Here is a 26,104-nt window from a genome sequence, read left to right as displayed (position 1 = left end):
TTATATATATATTTGTGTATATATATATATATATATATATTATATACACACAGTACAGAGGCATGCTTTTAAACGTACAAGTACATGCATTAACAATAGCATTTTAACGAGGATAAAAGTACAAAGGTTGAATAACAAATTTTGAATTAAAGGGGAATTATACCACAGTATCTATTCGTCGTAATTGCTTCTACAAATGTGCAGTATCTCATGCCACGTTTAAATGTATGTTGTTTCAATGTAGCCAACTTAAGGTTGCTGGCAGCAGTCATTTCTCAGTTGCCATTAAGTGCATGAGTCACCATTAAAGCTTACATAGTATTAATGTTAGTATCAATATACAAGCAGCGGTTAACTCTCCTGGGCTGGAGGGTTTGTATAATATATCAGGAGGTTCAACTTGCACGCAAGAAAGTGAGTAGTGGCAAGAAATACTATACAAATGCAAGGGCAATTAAGCCAAATGTTGAGTATATTTTCCCTTTAATGTGAGTTTAAAAAACAATTATCCAAAAAGGAGCTCTGTAAAGAGGTAGCAGACATTACATAAAAAATATCCGTAGACTATATGAGTCGTTTCACTGCACTTTCACGAGCAGTTACACTGGTGAGGCAGTGCTCACCTCAAAAAGGTCTTGGCCTCTTTGGGTGGTATAGGTGATGGTAGAGGCTTGCTGCTGTTGAACTCAATATCGTGGATGGGTGAGTTAGGAATGGGCTCCAGGCGGTTAGGATGTCCGTTTCCCATTCCACCAGACTCGTCCAGGGCATTTAGGTTAGGGGAACTCACAAACCTGTTTGTGGACTTATCATTCTTCTTCTTTTGCTGCATTAAAAACAACAAAGGTGTGGTAGACTCCTCCAAAACAACTGCTGCCTGGCAATACTCTTAACACAATAAAGGATGGCAGTCAACTAAATTAGGCTGGCATTTAATGACCTGGGGAAACAGGTTCTGCACCAGATTTGTACACAATTTTAAAATTATTAATACCTTCACCAAAGTGAAACAAATAGCACAGTTATTAAAAAGGAAAGAACAGATAAAAAGTATTTTCTAATCCATGACCTACTTTGCTTCTGCTCCCAACTCATTGCTTGTTTCCTTTTGCCTAATACAGTATATCCTATGTCTTCCAATTCTAGACACACTTCTTTTGGCCTTACCGATACGAATCATACCATCCAGCAACCTCTGCTGCCTTTGACACACATACGATGTTCATTCACAGTGATCTTAACAATTTTATAGTTGCCTCAGAGGGAAATTTCTCCTCTCTGTGGTAAGTCAGTTATAGCAGTCAAAATAATAAAGAGATTTATGGGTAACTTCCCAAATCCTCATGAACATGTTCCACCATTACCATGAATCAGTTTGCCAAAGCAGAACAAGAAGGCTTCCAGTTTATCACAAGAAGGATGCCCCCTGTTACCCATTCTATTAGCCTTATGAAAATTTCATAGCACAAAATGGTCTCAATATTTGAAAAAGCTAGAATTTATAAATCCGCTAAATATATTTGGCCCGAACTTTACTGAGAATATAAATAGGATTGAAGAGACAGTCGAACATCCCTGACATCCTTACTATAGAAGCGGAAAAAAAATAAAACACTTAGCTGACACGGAATTTGTAGCCATGGTGCAAATTCTTCTTTCTTCCTCCATGATACAAAATGTGTTCCCACTGACTGCTACTTAAGCTGTCAATCAGTGGTAATTCTAATGAAATCAATGAAAGTATTCTTTTCACTGACTGACAGCTTAATCCTTTCCGTACCAAGGTTTTTAACTACATACATACTGTACGTGTTTTGCCATTTTGGTTTAATCAGGATTCTCTTTGACGTGTTTGATGAACCCACACAAATTATACATATTTTTTTAAAGGAAAAATAGGGCTTAGAATTTCTCCTATTTACCTTTCTTCTAGCAATTTGTTTGGCAGCATCCCCTGATTACAGACATACCCCACAAACATATTTTTATGTTCTAGAAGGCCTCATCTAGCTATAACCCTATAGGGTAGTATTTTTAATACTTTTGGCTTAAAAAGTTGCAGGATAGTGAAAAGGGGGGGGGGGTTATAATTTTAACATTTACTTTTAGGGCTATGGGATCTCTTAATAATATCTTTTAATTACTTTTCTTTTTGTCCACTGTTAGTGCACTATGGATATACATATTATGTATACCAGTGATGTCACAATGACATCACTGAGCTCACTGTATTTATTTATTTTATTTATTTTGTTTTTCATTTTTGTTGGAAGTCAGAGAAATGTTATTTCTCACTTTCTTCACGCTGTGATCAGCCCGGGGGGGGGGGGATAGTCAGAGACAGACCCTGCTGGATGTCATCTCTCCTTCTCTGAGTGACAGCAGTGACAGCAGAATCCTCCCATGGATTTCCAAACTGACTACATTTAAAGTTTAAAGGGACCACGCACCTATCATATACATTAAAGTGCATTTGATAGCTGGAGTGTCCCTTTAAAAAGCAAACAGATCTGTTGAGCTTTAAAGTAAACCATAAGTTAAACACTTAATTAAACAATTAAATATATCTGGTGCCAGCATTTTTCCTAACCCATCCATTGCAGTTGTGTGAAGTAACATTAAATCGTTGTCGACGAGGAAGATTGCTTGGTGTGAGGCTGGGAAAATAACCATTTCATCTGAGATCTGAGTCTAAAGTTTTAGTGCCACTTTTTAAGACACGTCATACATAAGCTTGCAATATTAGCTGATGATCCAGCTCTTAACAATTCCAAGAATAGAACACAATCTGCTCGTTATGTTTGTTAGCATTTTACTAAGCTTATCATGTTGACTGAAGTTTTATGTTATATTTAGCATCTTGCATGGCTTGATTTGTCATTTCAATTACTGGGCTTACCAACCAAAAAGGACCAACTTTCTTACATGCAATACACTTTGGGTGTGCCCTAGAAGTGCATATATACTGCAAGGTACACAGGCAGCTTTTTGAGATTTTTGGTTACTGTAATTAAGTCAGATTATAGAATTTGCAGTTGAAAAGCTTTTTTGTTTCTTGATAAATGCTAACCCTTATGTAGCTGTCCTCCATTTAAATCATAATTTCGACCCCTTCACACCCCAGCTCATAGGGTTGCAGGCGACATGTTCAGCTGAACATATCTCTTACCCGTTAAAGAGAATGTGTGCTATACCCTTTGCCAGCCAGCTCCAGCCCTGGCTCACATGAGAGCTCCAAGGGTTTAATGAGACCCCAGCTTGTATATGCAGAAAGCACTCCCATTCATTTTTTTTCTCTGTACTGTCCCTTTAAAGAAATTAATAACGAAACTCAACGAAAATCTGAACTGCTTATACTCTATGCTTGATTTTTTAAAGAAAGGTTTAACATATAACAAAATGTCTTATTGTGACTACACAGATAATACATGTTGAACTGCACAATTAAGTGTGTATGAATTCATAGCACTAAAATACATTTAAAAGAAGAGGTGAATAAACCCATGGTTTGATTTTGAACAGCCACGCAATTTACGTACCTTGACAAGAGGATTAATAACACCAACGTTAGGGCTTGCATTAAACACTTTGTTGAAGTTGGTCTCGCGGTTCACTAGCTCAAGCTGGTAAAACTTTTTGTCTTCCTGGAGAAAAAAAAAATATATAACTCTTGGTTCGTTTCTTTTATCAAACTTTAAATGTCCATATAATTGCTTTCAAGTATTTCATGTAGTTAATAATTTAAACACAAATTGTTCGTTTCTGAATGCCTCTTTGTTTAATAATAGATTAGGCCAGTTATAATTTATGAACTTTAGGGCGTTTAAAGATCACTGAATTGTTAATGACACTGGGTCTCACCAGTAAACACATTCAATTTGTTTGAGTGTAGGAAAAGAAACAGAAAATTCTTACAATAAGTTTCTTGATAAGTTGGTCCCTTTCGGCAACCATATCCTTTAGCTCAGATATGAGTTGAAGGTCCTCTGGCCTGGATTCCCTGTTTTGATATTTTTCTTCCATTTCAGTTAACCTTTGAAAGTGAAAAAAAAGCATTTCATGCTATAATAGCTGTAGTGCTGTCACGCTGAACAATATTGTTTTGCTATTTCTTGATTGATTTTCCACTTTATCATATTCGGAGTAGTAGAGTTACAACTGCAATATTCCCATTTTAGTTCTGGCGATCTGATGCACAGACCGTGACGAATGTGGATGGGAAATAGAACTACTGCATATTTTCTTTTGACAGGCACTGTCAGCAGCTGTAGAAGAATCATTGCTGCAGGGATACAGTTCAGCAAAATTACACATACTACAACTTTAAAGTGGTTCTGTCACTTTTCCCAAACGTCACATTTTTACAGCCCAGTACACTAAATAAACATATGTCATGGTTTTTATACATGAAATAAGCAATATACATGAATGAGAAACCCAACCTTTTAACAATGTCAGCAGCTATCTGTTCTCAGGATCTGCATGACTATTTCTCTCCAATAATGCTTATGAGAAGCGATTGGTCACTTTAAATTTTTACATGGGGTCAGTTTTGCAAAACATGAAGGGATTCAACAGAATAACCCGAAATGCATTTGCCCTTTTCCACCCCTACAACCAGCTAAATGCCCTGCGGGAGATGTGTTCTCCTAAATCTCCCTACACGTGACATATTCACCTCCGGTGTTGGCTCGGATAAACGCTGCGTGCAGGGGTCTATGTGTGTGGAAAGTCCTCCCATTGATTTCAATTAGGAGCACTTTTCTGCCACTGATGTTACAGGTTCAAGAAGCCAGTCAGTGTGAAAAATAGTTGGATCACAGAAGAAGGAGGTAGCTGTTGCAGAAGAAGTGCACCAAACAATAAGCCTTCAAGAGCAAAAGTCTAAAATCATCCTAAAGTGGGGCAACAAATTGGGTGACTCACTAAGTATCAAGGATATCCTAAAACCTAACTTTTATTAATAAATATCTAAAAAAGATAATGTGATGAACAAAACAACTCTATAAGTTAACTAAACAAAATATATTACTTCAGCTGTACTAAAGAGGAATAAATAAAATCCCACTCGTAGTTCTATCTAACCAAAAGCTGTCTAGTGTCGAGAAATATATAATTATAATGATCAAACAAAAAAGGGGATTTCTTCCCTCTCTGCCAAAATGTCAACATGAAAAATTAATTTAGATGCCAGTGATGACAAAACACAGAATCATCACTTCAATCAACTAGAAAAAGGTTAAAGGATGTCTATAGTTGACACCACTTGTCTGATACTAAATAAACAAGCTTTGTGGAAAATAAAGCTGTTGAGAGCAGATAACTAGAGAAGCAAGTCGGGTTGTGCAATGGCATGCCAGACATGCTTCCAAATCATCTTAACGTATGTATAAAAAAAGTTCTTATTTTACATAAAACCGCAAACGCAAAGTTATAGATAACAACTGGAAGGCAATGAGGGTCCCAGAGATGTCCGAGCTGATCTTGCTCTTGCCAAAACAGTTGAGCACAAAAAACATACATAAATATATATATGCACATCTTGTCATATGAAGGTTGAGGCAGGATGTGAGAACTTACTAGAAGTCATACTTCAACAATTTTCAGAGTATACATAAAACTGTTGGAAATTAACAATATTAACCATGTTGTAGACCAGAGCAATCCAACATGCTGCCCATGGGCCAAATGAGGCCTGCCAGACATTGAGGTGCATTTTGCATGATATCTACAGAGGTAATCGCACCTCCAACCATTGCTGGATCAAGGGGGGGCAATGCAGGCGTAGAGATAAAAAGGTAAGTGCTGACATCCGGACTTACCTCTTTATCTCTCTAATTTTCAGCAGGAGGCGGGGTTGGACCGGGTCACACAACATTTTCGAGTCACTGTGTGAACAATTGTCTTTGTCTGAGTATGCTTGTGATTCTGGGTGTGTCCGTGTGTATGTCTGGGTGAGTTCGTGTGTGTCTGGGCATGATTCGAATGTGGCTGTAGGTATGTTAGTGTGTAAACATGTGTCGTTGTCTGGGTATGTTAGTATGTGTGTGTAGAGATTAGTCAGTGTGTGAACATGTGCCTTTGTACGGGTAAGTTAGTACGTGTGGGGATAAGTCAGTGTGTGAAGATATGTCTTTGCCTGGGTATGCTTGTGTGTCTGGGTATGTGAGTACGTTAGTGTAAGAGGGTAATTTAGTTTGTAAATGTGTCTTTGGGTGTGTTAGTGAAAGTGCGTGTGTCGGGTAGTGCGGGTGCTTGGGTATGTTAGTGCGTGTATATGCGGGTACTTTACATAGCATGTGAAAATGTCTCTTTCAGTGTGTCAGCATGTGTTCCTGGGTATGTTAGCATGTATGTGTGGGTATTTTTTGTAAGTGTGTGGGGTATTTTAGTGTGTGAACATGTTAGTGCATTTAGCTGTTGTTTAGACAAGCTATAATAAGCTAAAATGTTATACATGTGTTATGCATATGTGTCTACACTCATTATTATGACAGAAATGCCTGTGTACATATGCTTCTACATTTGTTGGTGCATAGTTCACAAAAGTGGAAGGATCTAGATTAAAGTCACTGCTATAGAAACCAATGGCATGTATGAGTTGAAGATATTGGTCCAACAAACCTTACAAATGCTTATATCTGAAAAAAAAACAAAAAACTGCCAAATATTAGCAGCTATGCTAAGTTCACGTCCACAAAGTTGATCAATAAACAATGACACATCTGATGATGCCGGGTTTTTGAACTGAAATAGCTTTTCAGGATGGTATATTATGTATTGACTGTCACATGCAGTTCAACTGCATGTCTTTCTCCTCTGTATAGAACCACACATGCTTCAAGCAATCATTGCCAAATAATCGATAAACTGTCAAGAAAGACAAATAATCGGTTGTGTACCACAAAAGAGGTTTCCCAACGATATACACGTAAGGTGGGCTTTTAAATACATGTATTTTGCTTATTGTATTCTGTTAATACAGTTCCATTGCATACAGTTCCAATTAGTGCATAAAACTGAAAGATGTAGGATCCGGTGAAGTGACAGACCCCTTAAGAAGAGATGTTAAGAATAACGGTAGGATTGGTTAGTATAAAGTGTTATAGTTGGCAGATCAATTAGTTTTGGTTCATTTAGACTTACGAAACTTGCAATGCAGAATTTTTTTCCATAAGCAGTGCTTGAATCTTTGCAAATTCTGCCCCTATAGTTTCCTTCTCACTGATGTGTGCAGCAGTTATCTCATTCATCTCTTCCTCGTGTTTCTTGCTTAAATTGTGTTCATGCACCCTTTTTCAAAAATTAAATAAATACATGCTTAAACAGTTTTTAGCAATTTATGCGCTTGCCACACATAAGACCTGGTTTACTTGAGTAGGACTGTAAAACCATGATATTGTAACAGATGTAGAACAAAAGACTCCACTCCTTGAGTCAGCACCAGTCAACTGATCAGAAGCATAATTAAAGGGCCAGTAAAATAAGGCCACCATTGGCAAATCACTGAAATTATTTTGTGACTGCCATTGTTTCAAACAGTTTATACTAACTATGAAATTAATAGCTTGGTTACCTTCATGAATTACAGAGATGTTCTATTTCTGTTAATTGCGGGATTCACTCTTTATATGCCCTGTATATTTACAAACAGTGCCATATAATGATTTAATATCTTATATAATATATTAAAAATTAATACAGAATGACATCATCATTTACAAATGTCTGTTGAAAAACTTGGAGCAAGGCAGAATATTATTAACAAATTCCAGTTATTGACACTTAAAAGTTTATTTTGTGTACATACCCTTCTACCTAAAGTACCTAAACCGCTTTGCATCCAATGTAGAGCACCCCAGTGCAGTTTTACAATCACTTACACTTACTGCTGGACTCAAATGTTGAGGTGACTGTTAGAGATGTGTCTAAAAGCTGTGATAGTTAACACTGATTAAAAAAGGCAAAGGGATATGGTATTTGGACGGAAACTGCTTGTTATGACCCAAATGAATTCTGCTATGTATAATAGTGCTATGTACAAACATTACGAATACTGGGATACCGTAATTTTCTTTCATCTACCTAGAAGCTCGGGATGAGGTTAAATAAGAAAACAACTCATAGGATCCTATAGAAACCATTGTAATGATCCTTCCCAAACTCCTGGAAAGAGGTGCTCAGCATTTCTGTAATGGGACATTAGCTGATTTTACAAACCTCTTTTAATGGTCTAAAACAATCTTGGGCTTTGAGTTTTGGAATACATTTTGGTAATATTCCAAAACTCAAGCACCTGCAATATACCGAATATAAGTACCAATTTGCTTCTAGTCTCTATAAGTGTCTACTGGCATAATGAAATACGGACATCATATATAGGAAGGGTGTCCAACCTGCGGCCCTCTGGCTGCTGCAGGACTACATCTCCCATACTCCTCTGACAGCCCCATAGCTGAAAGAACATTATGGGATATGTAGTCCTGCAGCAGCTGGAGGGCCGCACGTTGGACACCCTCGATATATAAGATCTGCAACTGTGTTAATAGAACCACTAGCGGTGCCTTATAAAAGACAGCAAAATGACCTGTTTTCCATGTGTTGTATAATGTCTTCATTTTTCAGCCTCCCAAAGATGCAAAGCACAATACAGCACATGTTGAACATGCCGTCATCTAGAATGATTTCATTAATACCGTTGTATATTGATTTGAAGGTTGAAAGTGCACAGATGGCTAAAGGATAGGGCTATAACCCGGCATACCTAATTTGTTGATTGGCTTCACTGCGTATCCTAAGTATTTCTTTTCCTTTCAATTCCAGTTCCTTAGTTAGAGTATTCATGCTCTCGTGCAGTATCACCAGCTCCTTATTCAGGTTCGATACATGCTGTTCTTGATGCCTCAGCTGCTCCTCGAGATCTGCTATTCTTCCCAGAAGCTCAGACTCCTATAGAAATGAACCAAAACATAACACTTCAGTGATTTCAGATTTCCAATACTTTTTGCTTCTGCAGTTTCCTGAAATATCATTAGATTAAATATTAAACAGTCAATAACTAAATTCAGCTACTTTATCTCTATTACCAGTAGAAACATACATCACATATTTTCTTACCCTATGAACAGTGTAATCACTTCATAACATGACACTTGCTTGTGAGTCCTTAAGCAGTTCATTATTAAAAAAATAATAATAATAAAAAAGGTTTATTCGTGAAAATTAAAAGTGTATGTGAATGCATAAAGAAAGGCAGGTTTGCAGCAGCTAAAACTAAACCACTCACATTTGAATGCATGTAAGATCGCTCTCAATTCACATACACTCGCCTGCAGGAGCTAATTTGAAAAAAGATCGCAAATTGCAGATTCATGAGCCTGAAAGTTTCTTTTCCAATAAATATTCTTATAAAAAATAAATGTGGGGTCCCTGCCTGCATGTGCAGTGGAACAGGGAGTCATAATAAACACAGGGGGTATAGATTCTAACTATAACCCCCCTCACATCAGTGAGATTTGGGTAATTTTATGGGACTTCATCCTATGACATACTCACCAGGGCTTTTCATTTTAAATGAAAATAGCTTAGGGGGCATTTATGTCCAATACCATCTACATAGTAGTTTGAATGTTGTTTCCTATACAGATGTGTCCATAGGTAATTTGTGAGTTAGGGGAAAACTCTTCTTTACTTAACTGGAAACAGAGACATATTCAAATAATATTCTCACATTTAATATGGTTTATAGTCACCAGAATTAACAATTCCAATCCAGAATGGATACTCTTTGCAAAACATCTCGATGGTTTAGTACCATTTTGTAGACTATCCTATAGCCTATGTACTCTTTATCAAACCCAGGTATTTTCTTATGTATTTTAGCCCTTGACCTTAAGTTTAATTCATAATATATATTATAAGATATATTATAATATCCATTTCCCTTTTATCTTTTGTCTTGCTTGCCTGCTGTTTACATTCTTCATCCTCTTCCTAACTTCTATTCTGTTCCCCATACATATACACACATGCAGATATATACATGTACACATACATGCACATATACACACACACAAATATATATATATACACACACGGTACTTACCACCTCCTCCACTTCGCTCCGGTATGTTCCTTGTGGCCTGTAGCTCGCCCACTGAGTGGTGATCCGATCAGGTCCCGGTAGATGGGGCTATCATCTTCTCTCACGGACACACTGAGAAGTGATGTAATTTCCAGGTGCACAGTGTCAGTGAGGAAGGTTGATTGTCACATATTGCAGGACCCGATAGGATCGCCACTTCTTGGGACAGGTAACAGGTATGGGTGTGTCAGACAATGAGGCCTAGGAGCAATTGATGGTGGGTCCCTCAGAATGTCTGAGCCCTGGAACAATTTCTCTGTGTGCTCTGACGTTAATCCAGCCCTGAGTAGTGTTGGACCCAGTGAGTTTTCCCTGCGAGAATGGCCAAATAAGCTGTTCTAACTGCTTAGGCCAACTCTTGCCTTAGTAAATAGACCCCTTTATGACTTACCCGACGCCGGCTTTGCTCTCTTTGTCTTTCAAGTTCTTCTGACGCTGCCTCCATCTCCTGAAGGTGATTGTGCCTTAGCTGGTCAATAGCTGCTGCATGCTGATGATTGAGTTCAGAACGCAGTGACGCTAGGATATGGAATCACAGCATATACTTTCAACAAGTTAGTAAAACAACTTGATTATCTACTAGATAGTTTAGTGAAAAAAAGTTGTAACTTTGCCATATCCCCTTTGTAAAGAGATAACCTGAAATATTCAGATATCAGTACACATTACTGATAGGCACACAATGGGGCAAAAGGGCAGCACAAGACTCCTATGTGTGCAGAGCCTCCATTGTAAACAGAACAGGAAGAACTGAAAAGGTGGCAGAGGATTGTTCTCCATAATGGTCCATAAGAAGCCCCAATACCTTTTTATTGAATTTGCTTTATCCACCATCAGTAAAAATGTCATTGTTTTGTCCATTTTTTCAGTGCTTACAGTACTTCAGTACTTGGCATACTAAACTTTCAAATGTTCTATTTTATACTGTGGCTATAACTTTCTTTGTGAAACTGTTCATCCATTACGACTAATTTTAGTCACATTTACTGGGAGACTTTTACACACAATAGGTACTCTCTGGATAGGGAAAATTAGTTATTAGGCTTTCAGCAGGTGAAGCCATCCAACATTGTTATTTGTTAAAAGTTTAATGTGTTGGGGTTTCCCTTCCCCTGATTATTCGCACTACATGTTACCGTGCTCTTGTTTACCAGGCACGGTCCTGGATGTCGCTGTCTCTGGGCCTTTTTTCTCCTATTTGTCTCCTCATTACCACCTTAGATCGATGGGGCCTGTGACTTTCCGCAACATTAGTGATGTCGATATTACTTTTTGTATGCACTTGTTCCATGTTACATTTCTTAGTGACTGACGATGTTTCTGCTACTTGCATATCATAACCAAAAAAAAAAAATGGCGTCTGGGCGCCGCTTTACTCTGACCTGTATGTTTTTTTTGCATATTCTGTCATATGCTGTGCCTGGATGTCAATAAAAAACTTTTCAATCAAAAAAAAAAGTTTAATTTGTTCATGTGAGGTGTAAGCACACTGGCAAAAATACCTCTACCAACTGGCTTGTCACTCATTAAAGAGTGAATACACAGTATATACTGAGATTAATAATTAATAAACGCACATACCTAGCATGGCTTTACCCTCATCCTCCAATTCAAAGCGTAATGTTTGCAGTTCCTGTTCCATTTCCACTCTAAGGGCTTCCATAGCCTGCTTATGAGCCTCCTTTACAGTCTGCAGCTCCCCTGTGTATTTCTGATGCAAGTGATCTTCGAGATCCTATGTAGTTAAGACAAAAACACTCGTATGATGGATTCATTAGGGTTGAAAAATAAATTATACCTTAAGAGGCAAGATAGAGAAAATGGTCATATTATATTAACAATTATATTAGTGCTCAACACAAAGTGATTACAGTTAGGAGATCAATTGCACTATAAATTGATACCTCCTCTCCTAAGGCTAGTAAGGTATTTTTGGTCAAACCAAGATAACGGATCTGATAGAGCTGGTTACAAAACAGTGATTTAGTGATGAATCTGGTGTCACAAATTAGAAAATCTACTGTCTGTCTGTCCTATAACTTTTACACACAAAGTGAATTGGAACTTGCTTTTTGCTCTTGATCTTTTGCATCCTCCATGCTTTGAAATGCTATCATGTGGGCCTCCTGCAAGGAATTTTGCCTCTGCTGGTGTTCCTCCTCCAGTTCTTGAAGCTCCCGAGTGAGGCGCTGACGTTCTTGACTGAACTGTGACTGCAGCTGCTGCAAAGCATTCTGGGACTGGCACAGCTGCATCTCAAGGTTCTGTTTTAGCAAAGAAATCTAAGACAGCAAGAAAAACACAGAAAAATGAGAATGGCAAGCAATACACAAACAAAAATCATGTACAATTGTGTAAAAAATAAAGTATACCCGATTTGAATGCTATGGGTTTACATTTCAAGACATAATGACAATCATCTGTTCCTTAGCAGGTCAAAAAAATAGGTAAATACAACCTCAGATGAACATCACACCGTGTCATGATTAAGTCAACAAAAATAAAGCCAAAATGGAGAAGCCATGTGTGAAAAAGTACACCTTATGATTCAATAGCTCGTAGAACCATCTTTAGCAGCAATAACTTGAAGTAATCATTTTCTGTATAACTATCTGTCCCTCGCATCGTTGTGGAGGAATCTTGGCCCACTCTTCTTTACGTGGCTGACTGCAATTGTACAGCTCTGTTTAAGCCAATGTAGGTACTTTTCAAAAGGTCCTATTATAGAAATATATTCTGTGCTATCATGTTTTCAGATGCCTATGTGTAGGTATACTACACAGATACAGTTCTATGACACCAAAGTTTAGTGGAATACATCTCTTCCAAATGGGTCACACATCCATATAGGGGAAAAATAGTTTTTTGACAAGTAACCAAAGTTTAGTAGCAAAGAATTTTAGCAGTACTGAATTATTCTTTGAGCAGTTATCAATTTAAACTATACATTATGCAGATATAAGTATGTTAAAATTGCACTACTTTTTTCAAAGCGATACTTCTCTCACCATTAACTTTTTAGCATGCAAAGGCCATGCAAATTAGAATTTTCAACTACAAAATCCCTTCCTAACACTTGATGTCTAGTTCATATTAAATATGGTGAGTCGGTTTAAAGAAAACATTAGTAGTATTTAGTATGGCATTAAACATTCATTTTTTTTTCACCCGAAATCCTATATTACTCAATCACAGACATCTTCCTCAAGGATGTAATAATCTTTGATATATACAGAAAAATTGCATTTATATTGGACATATAAAGTGGTAATTCATGAGGAGGAAATGTTGTCTCGTGGAAAATACATTGGCAACAAATGTACACTATGAAGTATTCGGTACAGGTGATGAGTATGAATGGAAATGTGAAGACTGGCTATTCATCAATGCCCAAGCGCTAGCAGCTGCCAAACCAAGCTGGTATCACAATAAAAACACGGCAACAAGACTTATCACAAGAAATCCCATTAAAAATAACTCTTTTTTTTTCCTTTCACACCTTTGCACTGCAGAAAAGTGTGTTAGATTACAGTTCTCCCTTTCAGAAAAATCAATGATGTAGCACATTTTCTGAAACAACATAGCTCTCAAAAAAGACCAATTTAAATGCAACCTATTAGCTTGTTTTGCACTCAACACAATCTCTATATATAGTCTAAACAAATACGTGAGCATCTGCATTTTTAGTGGTTTTAAATATATAAATTGATGTAAGTCAAGAACAAACTGAATGACAAAATTGAAACAAAATTCGGAATGACTTACAACCGTCCTTAATAAACAAATCCACACGTTTTCTTATACTACTCCTTTCAGTTTGCGGTATAATATTACTTAAAGTGAATCTGTCACCAAATATAAACTTGTCTATATATATATATTTTAAATGCTAGATGTGCCATGTCCTTGCTTTGCTGCAGATATATCCCAGCATGCGATTCAAATGCCCTTTGGAAGGATGCAATTTTAAGAGCAATCCTTATAGCTTTGTAACATTTTATAATGGGTACAGCAGATATACAATGCTCAGCTGCGCCCAATATATTTTTGTGTGAATATCTTTGAAACTTCCACATGATATATTAAAACATGCTAACAAAAATTTTAAGTTTTTCTATAGATTATTTTATTTTTTTAAGAATATAATTATCATGGAGTTAGGTTGAAATGTGGGCTATTCTGCGGGTGTTTAAGCTCTAAAAATGCCATTCAAGTCATGCTATGCAGAATGCTTCGCAAACATGGCTACCCAAACTTTCTGCTGCTTCACAATGCAAATGCCACATATACAATTGCCACAGCATGATAGAGGGTTCTGGTGTCTAATGAATGCTGGTATACATACAACTGTATAGGTGCAGCTTATCCATTTTCCAATATAGTCCATGGTTAGAGATTAGTGGCTAGGTATGCCTATGGCAAATGAATGTGTATAGGTAATATGCCAAGACGCAGTGAGCTCAAATGCAAGAAGCTGCCGGGGAATAATAATGCATGCATGTCTCGACGTCAATACTATGCAGCAGACTTACATTGCTGATGGATTTATGTAAAGCCTCACCCAGACAGTGCCGCTACACAGGAAAGATTACAGGAAGAAAGGGAGACATTCAGAAATTATGCTAAAAAAAAAAAGGGATAGAGGAGGGAGTGGAAAACAGAACAATAATCACAGCCTGGAAACGAACAAAGAGAACAGTTTAACAAGATGCATGTAGAATACACACATTTATACTGTCCGCAGCTAATGAACAAGAATATCAGTAGTTGAAAATGAGTCTAAATTGCAAAATCAATGGTAGCATTTGTTCTGGAAATTATAAAGATCTACTCGTGGCGAGGCCACGTAATGAGAGCTACTCACAGATTGCCAGGGGCATGTAAAGAATAGTTTGCTATGGTCATCAGTCTATCGGCTGTCATACCTCATTAGTTAGGGTGAATAATAACAATGATAACAATAATTATAGTGGGTAAAGGAGCTACTCATGTGTAGGGTTATGTATCCGCCACTAGCACATGCAACATCTTAATTAGGGACAGTATAATAGTATATTGTATGTAAACATATATTATAATCCCTTTTGAAAAAGGAAAATGCCAATGTGCAACAGATTGGAATTGGAATATACAGGGCACCGCACCCTGCAAGATTAGTCTTTGCCACAAGCTTCTCCAAATACCCTTATTCAAGACTCCATGTACTCATACATTTTACTGCGCCAGCTCAGAATGGGAGAAATTCACTGGGGTTGGCTATTCATAATATATAGGTGAATTTTTAAATGTACTAAAAAAAAGGCATGACTTCATGTCAATGTTTTGGGAGCTGTAGAAGATTGGATGACATAGTCCATTTTGTGGGGTTCCATTCAGAAATCAATGGGTATAAGTCCTGCCAGCTTAAGAAGTGGCAAGAATCATTGGGCCACGGTGGGTAGCTGCAGCTGCTACTTCAGGTAAACGTTGTTTTTTTTTTTTAAAGACTGCATTATAAAGTAGTCACAGAGTACCTTCATATGCATTCTTCTTTAATTGAGCTATCCCTTTAATCCTCCTTGCCGATAGTGGCATGACTTCCCAGTCATTTATTATAATATACAAAAACACCTTTCTAAAATATTCAAAAATTACTTTATTTAGCTTGGGCATAAATCAAATTTTAATCATGTTCTGCTATTTTAGGATTGCTATGGTAATAAAATATTCAGATTTGAATCCTCAAATCATAACAATTATGGAACATAAAAGACTGAACGATTCTCTTGTTTCTCCCCTAAATAAACACCAGAGACCTCCAACCAATTAGTGAAGGCAGTTATATGAAATGTTAATCTGAAGAGACTTTGCAAAGCCACCTGGGTGCACTCATTATGTTAACTACATTATTTCTCTCTGATCAAACACAATTAACAAAGAGCTATCGCTCTAGCATTTTAGTCCGTAACTAAAAAACATTCAATGAAATGTTAGAAATGTATTTTACTGCATTAACTGGTGCAAATACTCTAGGTTTCTATACTTCTATTGTTTACAATTGAAGGCCAAACGCTAGTTTCACTATTTTTAATACATCTTTTCATTTTCTATAAATATGTATCTTTGTCTTAGGGTATAAACTACTTAAAATGGCTAAATCAGCTTGTTTCACAGGGAAAGTGTGCCCAATTTAGACTTGATAGATCAGACGCAGGTGAGTCCTACTGAAGCACACCTGGTTTTGGAAGCCATGTCCCAAAACATGGTTTCCCAAATCAGGCTTCCCTTGTTTTTACAGAGTTTGATGAACATGACATATGTAAGTACATATTTATATATGGATAAATAGATGTGGATACCCACACAAAAACACACTCATACATGCATACACGTATATGACATTTGACAGCCAGACATGAGTTGAAAGCTGTGCTGCAGATACAAAACCTTCATCGGGAAGTAAAAAAAGAAATTTCAGAGTCTATAGTCATTAAGAAGGGAACCAGATTGGAACAGGTATATGTACCTGATCAAGGAGATCTTCTACCTTCTTTTGCCACCCTTCCTTTGCTGTATTTAACTCCTGTTCTTTTAGCTGCAGAAGGTGTGCTATAGCACCCTTTTTATCCTCCTCATGCTGTATCCTCAGTTCTTCTCTGAGCTTATTGCATTCTTGCCTAGAGTTGACAACATAAAGAAGCCAGAAAGTAAAATGTGTGTAATAACATAGTAATGAAATATATAAACATTATTGAAGGATTTTTTTTAAAAAAATCTTTTTTTGGTTATACCTTTTAATAAACACATTAATAAAAGTCATGTTTTAGGGTGGGGTTATAATAAGGGTATTTTTTGATCCCGGGAACGGGATTGGTTTATTTGTAGTTGTAACTTACCCTTGTCCCCGCTGGGGCATTATTTTGGAATTGTTATTGAAGGATTATTCCCCTTAGAATAGTTTTAGAATACATTAAGACAATAAACTGCATAAATTTCAATAAAAAACTGGAAAAATGGGTGTGTCTAAATTAAAATAATAATGAAAAAATAATTTAAAAAAAGCAAAATGAAAAAAATGTAAAAATAGGTGCCAAACCACCTTGTGCTCCACTAGAAATATACATGACAAAAACCCTTTCTTGTCCCAATACAAAGTTTTTAAATATTTAAAATGTTCCTACCTGAGGGTCTCTGTCCATTTTAGTTCAAGGTCACGAGCTAACTTATCCATCTTTAATCTTTCCTCTTCTCGGGTTGCAGCCATTGTTGCTTCATGCTGCTGTCTTTCTTTCTCCAACTCCCCCTGTAATAACGCAACAGGAAAAAAACTCACCTTTTTTTTATCTGTAGATGCAAATTATTGGTTATAAACATTTTGCTCGACTTGTACTAGAATGAGACAACTCAGTTACTTTAGTTTAGTATATTGAAGCATTTTGGGCTCATGGCTTCCTGAATATTTATTAGGGCTCATTGATTATTTTGCAAGTCTGATTAGAATATATATCAAATAGTTATCAGAGCTTGTTATCGTGATGTCCTTGGGGACATGTGACAAACTGTAATCAATGATCTATGCCAGGGGCGTCCAACATGCGGCCCGCGGGCCAAATGCGGCCCGCGAGACCTCGAGGTGCGGCCCGCGTAAGATCGGCAGCCAGGGCAACCGATCTTACGCGAGCCGCACCTCAAGCCCTGCTACTTACTTGTAGGAGGGTCTTCTGGACTGCACACAGAGGAAGCGGAGTTCACGTGACATCCTACTTCCTCTGTGCTTTAGCAGAGAAGGCAGAGGGAGTCCGCGCCCCCTGCTGAAGTGTGTAAGCGGCATCGAGGAGCTGCCTTGCAGGTAAGGAGGTGGGGAGGGTGTTTGAATGAGTGTGTGTGATTGAGGGAATGAATCTGTGAATGAATGATTATATGAATAAATGAGTGTGTGTGTGATAGCATGGATGTGTAAGTGCTGGAACCTAGGCATGATGGGTCTGTGATTGCTGTTAGCAATCACACTCCTATCATGCCAAGTCAGCCAGTACATGCTGAAACCTGGCCAGCTGCCCCCTTGTGTATTGATGCTGCCAGCAGTATGGGGTCTGCACTTACAGCCACCCTGTACCAGCATGTACTGGCTGACTTGGCATGATAGGAGTGTGATTGCTAACAGCAATCACAGTCCCATAATGCCTAGGTTCCAGTATTTACTGGATGGATGTGTAAGTGCTGGAACCTAGGCATGATGAGACTGTGACTACTGTTAGCAATCACACTCATATCATGCCAAGTCAGCCAGTACATGCTGAAACCTAGCTAGCTGCCCCCCTTGTGTAGTGATGCTGCCAGCAGTATGGGGTCTGCACATCACTTACAGCCACCCTGTACCAGCATGTACTGGCTGACTTGGCATGATAGGAGTGTGATTGCTAACAGTAGTCACAGTCCCATCATGCCTAGGTTCCAGCACTTACTGGTTGCCAAGTCATATTGCTAATTTTGTCCAATTGTGTGTTACCTACTTTTATTAAAAATTTGAGTTTTTATTATTATTTTTAAAGGTGGGGGTCATTTTCGGTTTTGGCTAAGTGAACCCTGAATGTTTTGGTCCAGAATTTTCATTTTAGTTCATCCCTAGAATAAATCTAGGGAATCCTGAATTTGTAGTCGCAAAACTTTCTAGGCCCAGAAATCAGTGAGAGGAAGAGTAAAGGTTTTGTGTCATTTACTTTATTTTAATCTGCATATTTTATTAAAAACCATATTTTTTGTCACAGTGAAAAATGAGTGCGGCCCGCGCACATATACAATTCTGATGAAGTGGCCCACTGCAGAAAAAACTTGGACACCCCTGATCTATGCCCAAACTAATCCTGTTCTAATCAAACCGTCACCAAGAGTTTTGTAATTTGTTTACTGGAAAATAAATGAATACATCTGCTATAAGAATATGAAATTATTAAATATTGGGTTATAATACTTTGGTTTTGGCTTGGTTATCAGGCCCCATTTTTTGGATGTCACTTTTTTTGTTGTATCTACCTAGTATTGTTATGCACATTGGTATTATTGTTCTCATAATGCACATAATTATCTATGTATCTTTTGGTTATTTAAGTTTAACAGATGTGCTTAGTGCTTTACAGTTTACATTATAATAAAGTCATATAATATATATATGAGTTATATAATGTACAGTAATCCTACGGACATACTGATTAGGGTATAATAGGGATGAATCAACAAGAAAGGAAACATTTGACCCATAGAGCTTACAGGCTTAGTTAGAATTAAACTCGTACTGAGCGGCAACTACATTTTTTACAATACATTATTTTATCTTGCTGCAGATGATTAAATGAATACTAAATTATATCCAGGAGCAAAACTAAAAATAGTCTGAAAAAAACAGCACACATTAATCCACTGAACCCATTTCTGAATATTCCATAAATGTATTGTCTCATTTTAAAACATTTATAATCTCAAACTGTGTTCAGAACAATATAATCAAAATGAGGGAGTAATCCGACAAAAATAGACAAATGGTTTTACCAGCAGATTGTTCCTGATTATAATCTGGGTGCATTTTTATAGCTATGCAGTACTGTACTTGCAATGTTGCGTACACTACATTTCTGATGTATATCTTCTAATGCACTTAGGTATTTTACACAATGTTGGGTTTCAAAGAAAGGTGAGTAACTGTGCACGAATCGTTTGGTGTGTGACAAATACAAGAACATGTAAACCTGTTAACAAACGTAAAATATGTATGATTTAGACATGTTTTTACTGATACATGCTTCATGAATATTTGAAAGAATTGTCACATAGCGTATTATGACAAACATTCTCCATTTGTTTGTTGTTCTCTTTGTACATCCTGCTTACACTAAGAAGTGCTCAGTCTCATACAAACCTGTACAGCAAAAAGGGAGTCACTGGTGTCCCTTAACCTCTCCCTTGTTAAATCCAACTCATTTTGAAGTCTGTCTTGTGCATCTTTGAGACTTGAGATATGACACTCGGCTGAGCCAAGCCCTTGCTCACTTTTCTTCACCAGGTCTTGCAGACGTCCAATCTGTGACAACGTGACAGTCATTAGCATTGGAAAACAATTTTCCTACCACAAACTTTGCATATGATGTTCAGTCTTTTTTATATAGTTGGTCTAATTTAGACACTATTATGTGTATATTATAGTAATTAATGACACTGATAATAAGTTAGTAACCAGATGATTCTCAGAATCGTGCAGTCACTGGTGTCATTAAGCTTAATTTTGAGTAAAGAGTGAATGGTTGCATATTTAAAATCTGGTTTACCAATTGAGAAGACTTATATTTAGGCAATATTTCTTAATCACAAAGAGTGTACACCCTCTTTGAATCCTATGGTTTTACATATGAGGACATAACAACAATCACCTGTTCCTTAGAAGGTCTAAAATTAGATAAATGCAACTTCAATTGAACAACACCACATGACATATTACACTGGGTCTTGATTTATTCAACAAAATAAAGCCAAAATGGAGAAGCCATGTGTGAAAAACTAAGTACACTCTATGATTAAATAGCTTTTAGAACCACCTTTAGCACCAATAACTTGACGTAATCATTTTCTGTATGACTTTATCAGTCTCTCACATCATTGTGGAAACATTTTGGCCCACTCTTTTTAACAACGCTGCTTCAGTTCATTGAGGTTTGCGGGCATTTGCACAGCTCTCTTAAGGTCCTGCCACAGAATTTCAATCCGGTTGAGGTGTGGACTTTGACTGGGGCATTGCAACACCTTGATCCTTTTTTTAGCCATTCTGTTGTAGATTTGCTGGTATGCTTGGGATCATTCTCCTGTTGCATGACTCAATTTCCGCCATGCTTTAGCTGTTGGACAGATGGCCTTACATTTGACTCTAGAATACTTTGGTATACAAAGGAGTTCATGGTCGACTCAATGACTTCAAGGTCCCCAGGTCCCTGCAAAACAAGCCAAAATAATCATCCCTCCACCACTGTGCTTGACAGTTGGTGTAAAGTGTTTGTGCTGATGCAGTGTTTGGTTTTCCCCAAACGTAGTGCTGTGCATTACAGCCAAATAGATCCTTTCTGGTCCCGTCTGTTCAAAGGACATTGTTCCAGAAGTCTTGTGGTTTGTTCAGATGGCAAACCAAAGCTGTACTGCCATGTTCTTTTTAGAGAGAAGAGGCTTTCTCTTTACAACCCTTCCAAACCAGCCATACTTGTTTAGTCTTTTTCTAATTGCACTGCCATGAACCTTAACATTAAACATGCTAACTGAGGCATGTAGAGCCTGAGATGTAACTCTTGTTTTTATTACAATTTCTCTCAGCATTGTACTGGGTGATTTTGCTGGGACATCCGCTCCTGGGGTGATTGGTCTAGACTGTTTTCCATTTTTGAATAATCTTTCTCACTGTAGAATAATGAACTTTCAATTGAAAATGACCTTATACCAATTCCCAGACTTATGGGCAGCAACATTTGCTTCTTTAAAATCATTGCTGATGTCTTTCCTCCTTGGCATTGTATTAACACATCTGAATGATCCAGACCAGCAAACTATTAAAACTTTGCCTTTTATAGAGATGGTCACACTTGCTGATGATCAATTAACCAAGCCTTTTGATTAGCAGCACCTGTCTGCTACTTAGCACCTTAATTTCTATGGAATCAGTAGGGGTGTACTTAAGTTTTTCACAAATGGCTTCTCCATTTTGGCTTATTTGGGCATATTTCTGTTGAACAAATCATGACGGAGTGTAATATGTCATGTGTTGTTTATCTGAGGCTGTATTTACCTAATTTTAGACCTGCTAAGGAAGATGGTTGTTATTACGGTATGCCCTGATGTGAAAAACCATAGAATTCAAAGATGGTGTTCTTTCAAAGAATTTATTGATTTATTTCCCTCCATTCTACCATAATTAGCTGCTCACTAATGTGGTTGTTTACCTCCTGATTGGCAGCTGTCAGCTTGGTAGTCAGATCTTCTTTAAGGTTTTCTAGCTGCTGCCGCAGTTGTTTCTTTCCCTCTTCAAATTCCTGTCTCTCCTTTTCAAACTGTTGCTGGAGTTCCTTTGAAAAATGAACCAAACTTTCGTGTTATGTTTGCAATTTCAGCAAATAAATAAAACTGTGCAACTTATGTAGGAACAAGCACACATTGGAGCTTAACTTAAATTTAGCTAACAGAATAAATATTTAAATTGAAAAACAGTTCAGATAAGTACAGCAGTTAACAGCGTAGGTAATTGATGTGTTGACTAAACAAAGATTTGCACTAAAACAACGTCCTTGATGTATCGGTGCATCAAATATTTTTTATTTTTTTCAAATAGCACAGATTCTCAGAATTATTTACGACCCAAGGCAACAGCATGTTTGCAATTTCTCTACAATAAATATCTTCAATGCTCTTTATGAGAACAAGCCTGTTAACTGTTCTTGTTCAAAGAGACAATTCAGAAGGGAATTTACCACAGCATTGGAAGATGATACATAGTGTTTACTTTAAAACCACATGCCAAGTGATTTCCTTAAAGACATGGCACGATCTTCTATGACCACACGTTATCCAACCAAGAGCAGTTGTAAGGGCAGTAAGGGCTTCCGAGTCGTGCGCCCTGCCAGAAGGGCTTCTGAGTCGTGTGCCCAGCCAGTGGGCTTCCTGCCACCCACCCCGCCAGTGGACTTCCAAGCCACGTGTCCTGTCTGGGGCTTCCAAGCCGTGTGCCAGTCATTCTGACAGTTTCCCTGTCCTTGCTTCAGTTCCCCTGTCTCGCTACCATCCAGTCCTGCTTTTGGATCTGTTGTGTGCCTGCCTGTACCTACCTACCAAGATGCATCAAGGGGTAAAGACAGACTCCATAGTATCCCCTGCAACTGCGCTCCTACCCGACCTGCTTATCTGAGCCCTGACACATATGTTGCGGGAACGGGCGGGATTGGACACATATGTTGCGGGAGTGGAACACACGTTGCGGGAGCGGGCAGTAATGGTCAGAAATTCAGCTGGAGCAGGATTAAGAAAACAGTCCCTCGCAGGGCTCTAGTGTGTATACCAATGTATGGGAATGTCTGGGTATTTCTGTCTGCACTCTGTGAGAGTTAGCAATTTATATTGGGATCTGACTTTACATTTCAAAATTGCCTCTTTTTGACCACAACTCAGACAGAAATGCTGCCTCACCGCTCTGAAGCTCCAGGTTGTTCGGTAAGTGAATTGAGTAAAGCCATTGTAGTTTTAGACGGAGGCGTACCCTCCTTCCAGGTCTTGACCGTTGTGTATAATAAAGGTATGCTTTCTGGCAATTGCATAAGGAGTATGCAGAAGACAGTTAAGCGACACCTAATAACTAGTGATATAACTCTGAAAGAATATGTCATATTTTGTATGCATGCCATATAGTTGTAATGAAACTCTCCTGCCAAATCCCACTTTAGTGCTATGGGAAAAATATGAATGAAACAATAGTAGTTCATGCTCATGTGTTTCTAAAAGATTCTGTGATACTTATTCTGCTGATTGAACCCTTTTGTAACAAAAATGTAGCATAAGAAATATCATTCACAGTATTATTTAATGCCCAATCCCTTCCAAGTAATAATTCTTAAATCATGTAAAATATTGGTTTATTCATCATTTTTTTTAGGGAAAACTGTAGGAACTGACGGGTTGTTGCCATAAAAACTGTAAAAGCCTATTATTTCTGTGTTGTTTTTATGTGGAAAAAATAATTACAGATCTGCTAAAGTTTATTTGCTTAATATACTTAAGAGAGCACAAAATCTTTTGTATAAATGGAACAACACCTTTAAAGAAAGAGTTTTTAATTACCTCCCCATACCCTTACTGTGCTCTGAATAGTTTTTAATGGAACAAGATCACTTGGGCAGTAATGAAATAAAATCCATTGCGTTCCCACCACCTATGAAGCACAGTGCCAGAAATGCATTGTATTTTTGCCTCCTCAGCTAAGGATGACTACAAGTATGGATACAATTAATGTGGGTTAGCACAAGGCAGTGAAAGGCACATTTACTGTAATACGCCATGGACCCCTTATGTCTCAACTTAGAAATGTGGACATATGAGGGATCTTGCACCTATTTACAGTTCCTAGCAGATGGTCAGTTCTGGTGTGGCCAGTTGGGACGCAGAACATATCTGTTGTGGCAGAGCTCCAATACGAGACCAGAGTATCTCCGCCAAAGTCTCTCAATTTTGCCCAGGGTGTTCAGTGATATATAGCCCCTTCTGGGAAATGGAGTTTCTTATATAAGAATACTTTAACGCTCCCATGGAAAGGACCGGAATAATGCTGTGTTGTAGCAGTAACAGCTTGGTTCTCACAGGATTCCTCTGTGTCCACTTCCTCAATGGGCGTATTCAGCACAACGCGTTTCACCAATCGGCTTCCTCGGGAGCGTTAAAGTATTCTTATATAAGAGACTCCATTCCCCAGAAGGGGCTCTATGTGAAGAATCCATTTTAATGAATTTAAGTATTATTTAATTTCTGCACATATTGTGGTGTCGTGTGTAAATTTTGCGCAGCACTTTACTTCTTTGTTTTATGTATTATCTTTTACACACTTTTGGTCAGTGTGTTGGTTCTGCAGCACCAAGGTATTATACTTGTTTAAGTTGTGTCATTACACCAGATATCTGGCATTTTTATTTTAAGCGCTGAATATCACTCTTTTTTTCCACTTTGTTCAGTGATATATACTGTAGCTCCCCACCTGTCGAGACTTGATGTAGGGTGAAAACAACATATACTTTATTGAGCTACAGTACACATAGATATACACATAGCCCTCATTGAAATACAATACCTTCCACTCTGCCTATCCCACCCAAACATTCCGGCCTCCTGCCTTGGTCCCTTCGTCCCGGCTAACTGTTGTGAAATGTCCTGGTGTATGGAAAACCAGGTCCCCCAGAAGTGACTCCAAACTTTGTATATCCCCTGATGTCTCTTACAATTGCCTCCCTCGTCCCCAAATATCTTACTGATCCGATGCTTTATGGGGAACAATCACTTAAGGCTTTAGCAGAACGGAGCTGGTAAGCGATCTGCCTGAGGGCTCCACAGGAATTTTGCTGTCCTCTAGTCTAGCGTGAATGGCGGTGTTCCACAATTAACGTTTCCACGAGCCAACAGTTAGAGTAAGAATTGCAGAAAGGGGAAAATATGGATAGGGACAGTCTTGTGAACTGTGAACTATGCAGACCCTAATAAATGACAGAGCTGATGAATGCCACCATTTTGGCTTAAAGAACACACAGAAGCCTGATGGAGCTCTTCAATGCCTATTTTCCTTGTTGACCTGGTTTACTACACACACTGCACTGGCAGATGTTCAAAACTGGATGACATTTACAGTTAGCATTGAAATTGTTGCCTCACACATCAGAAAGCCAGTAGAGATGCCTGTCATCTTAACAGTACTTCGTCTTAGTGTTGTTACATAACAGCACTACAGAGCACTACAGTATAGAATAAAACAAAGCTTTCACTTGAGAAAATGGTTGCATTTGAGTTCAGCACTGTCTGCATTCACTGTGACTCACCATCTGTAGCTTCTTTTTTTCCTTATTTGTTGTGCTATGAGCTGCCTCGAGCACTGCTTGATGTTTCCATGACATCTCTTCTAACGTCCTTGCATGAAGCTCTTTTAGCTGCACAGTATCCTCCTCAAATTTGATGCGCAGGTTAATGAGCTCCTTCTCATAGCATTCACGCTGCGTCTGCTTTGCTTCATTGATCTTCTGCAAAAGAATCAGACAACACGTTACAATTATGCAATTACTCGTCCACACATCAATCACTGGACACAATTATTGACATTTTTTCCAACTTTCATTTTTATTTTGCTAAATGTACTAGAAATCAGCCAGCCCACATGCCTTCTCCAGAGCATCAGATTTGTTTAGCTGACAGTATTCAAAAATACTT

At 38.0% G+C, this 26,104-nt stretch overlaps 1 protein-coding gene across 3 annotated transcripts in view; it reads right to left on the bottom strand.

Moving 5' to 3' along the window:
• FAM184A (family with sequence similarity 184 member A) overlaps positions 1–26,104 on the bottom strand; it is a 77,136-nt gene that overhangs the window by 1,916 nt on the left and 49,116 nt on the right. For 2 of the 3 annotated variants that reach the window (XM_053458931.1, XM_053458930.1), the window contains 13 exons: positions 25,720–25,917; positions 22,096–22,218; positions 20,037–20,198; positions 17,305–17,426; positions 16,650–16,800; positions 12,214–12,426; positions 11,726–11,879; positions 10,536–10,663; positions 8,765–8,949; positions 7,147–7,293; positions 3,916–4,033; positions 3,540–3,644; positions 624–826 (listed from right to left, as the gene is read on the bottom strand). In XM_053458931.1, the coding sequence (XP_053314906.1) occupies positions 624–826; positions 3,540–3,644; positions 3,916–4,033; positions 7,147–7,293; positions 8,765–8,949; positions 10,536–10,663; positions 11,726–11,879; positions 12,214–12,426; positions 16,650–16,800; positions 17,305–17,426; positions 20,037–20,198; positions 22,096–22,218; positions 25,720–25,917 (2,009 nt within the window). The remainder of the gene's footprint in view (positions 1–623; positions 827–3,539; positions 3,645–3,915; positions 4,034–7,146; positions 7,294–8,764; positions 8,950–10,535; positions 10,664–11,725; positions 11,880–12,213; positions 12,427–16,649; positions 16,801–17,304; positions 17,427–20,036; positions 20,199–22,095; positions 22,219–25,719; positions 25,918–26,104) is intronic. The other variant, XM_053458932.1, reaches the window with a different exon arrangement.

The sequence above is a fragment of the Spea bombifrons genome, chromosome 3, assembly GCF_027358695.1.
Source record: "Spea bombifrons isolate aSpeBom1 chromosome 3, aSpeBom1.2.pri, whole genome shotgun sequence".
Taxonomy (NCBI): Eukaryota; Metazoa; Chordata; class Amphibia; order Anura; family Pelobatidae; genus Spea; species Spea bombifrons.
This window is presented reverse-complemented; position numbering and strand designations above follow the sequence as displayed.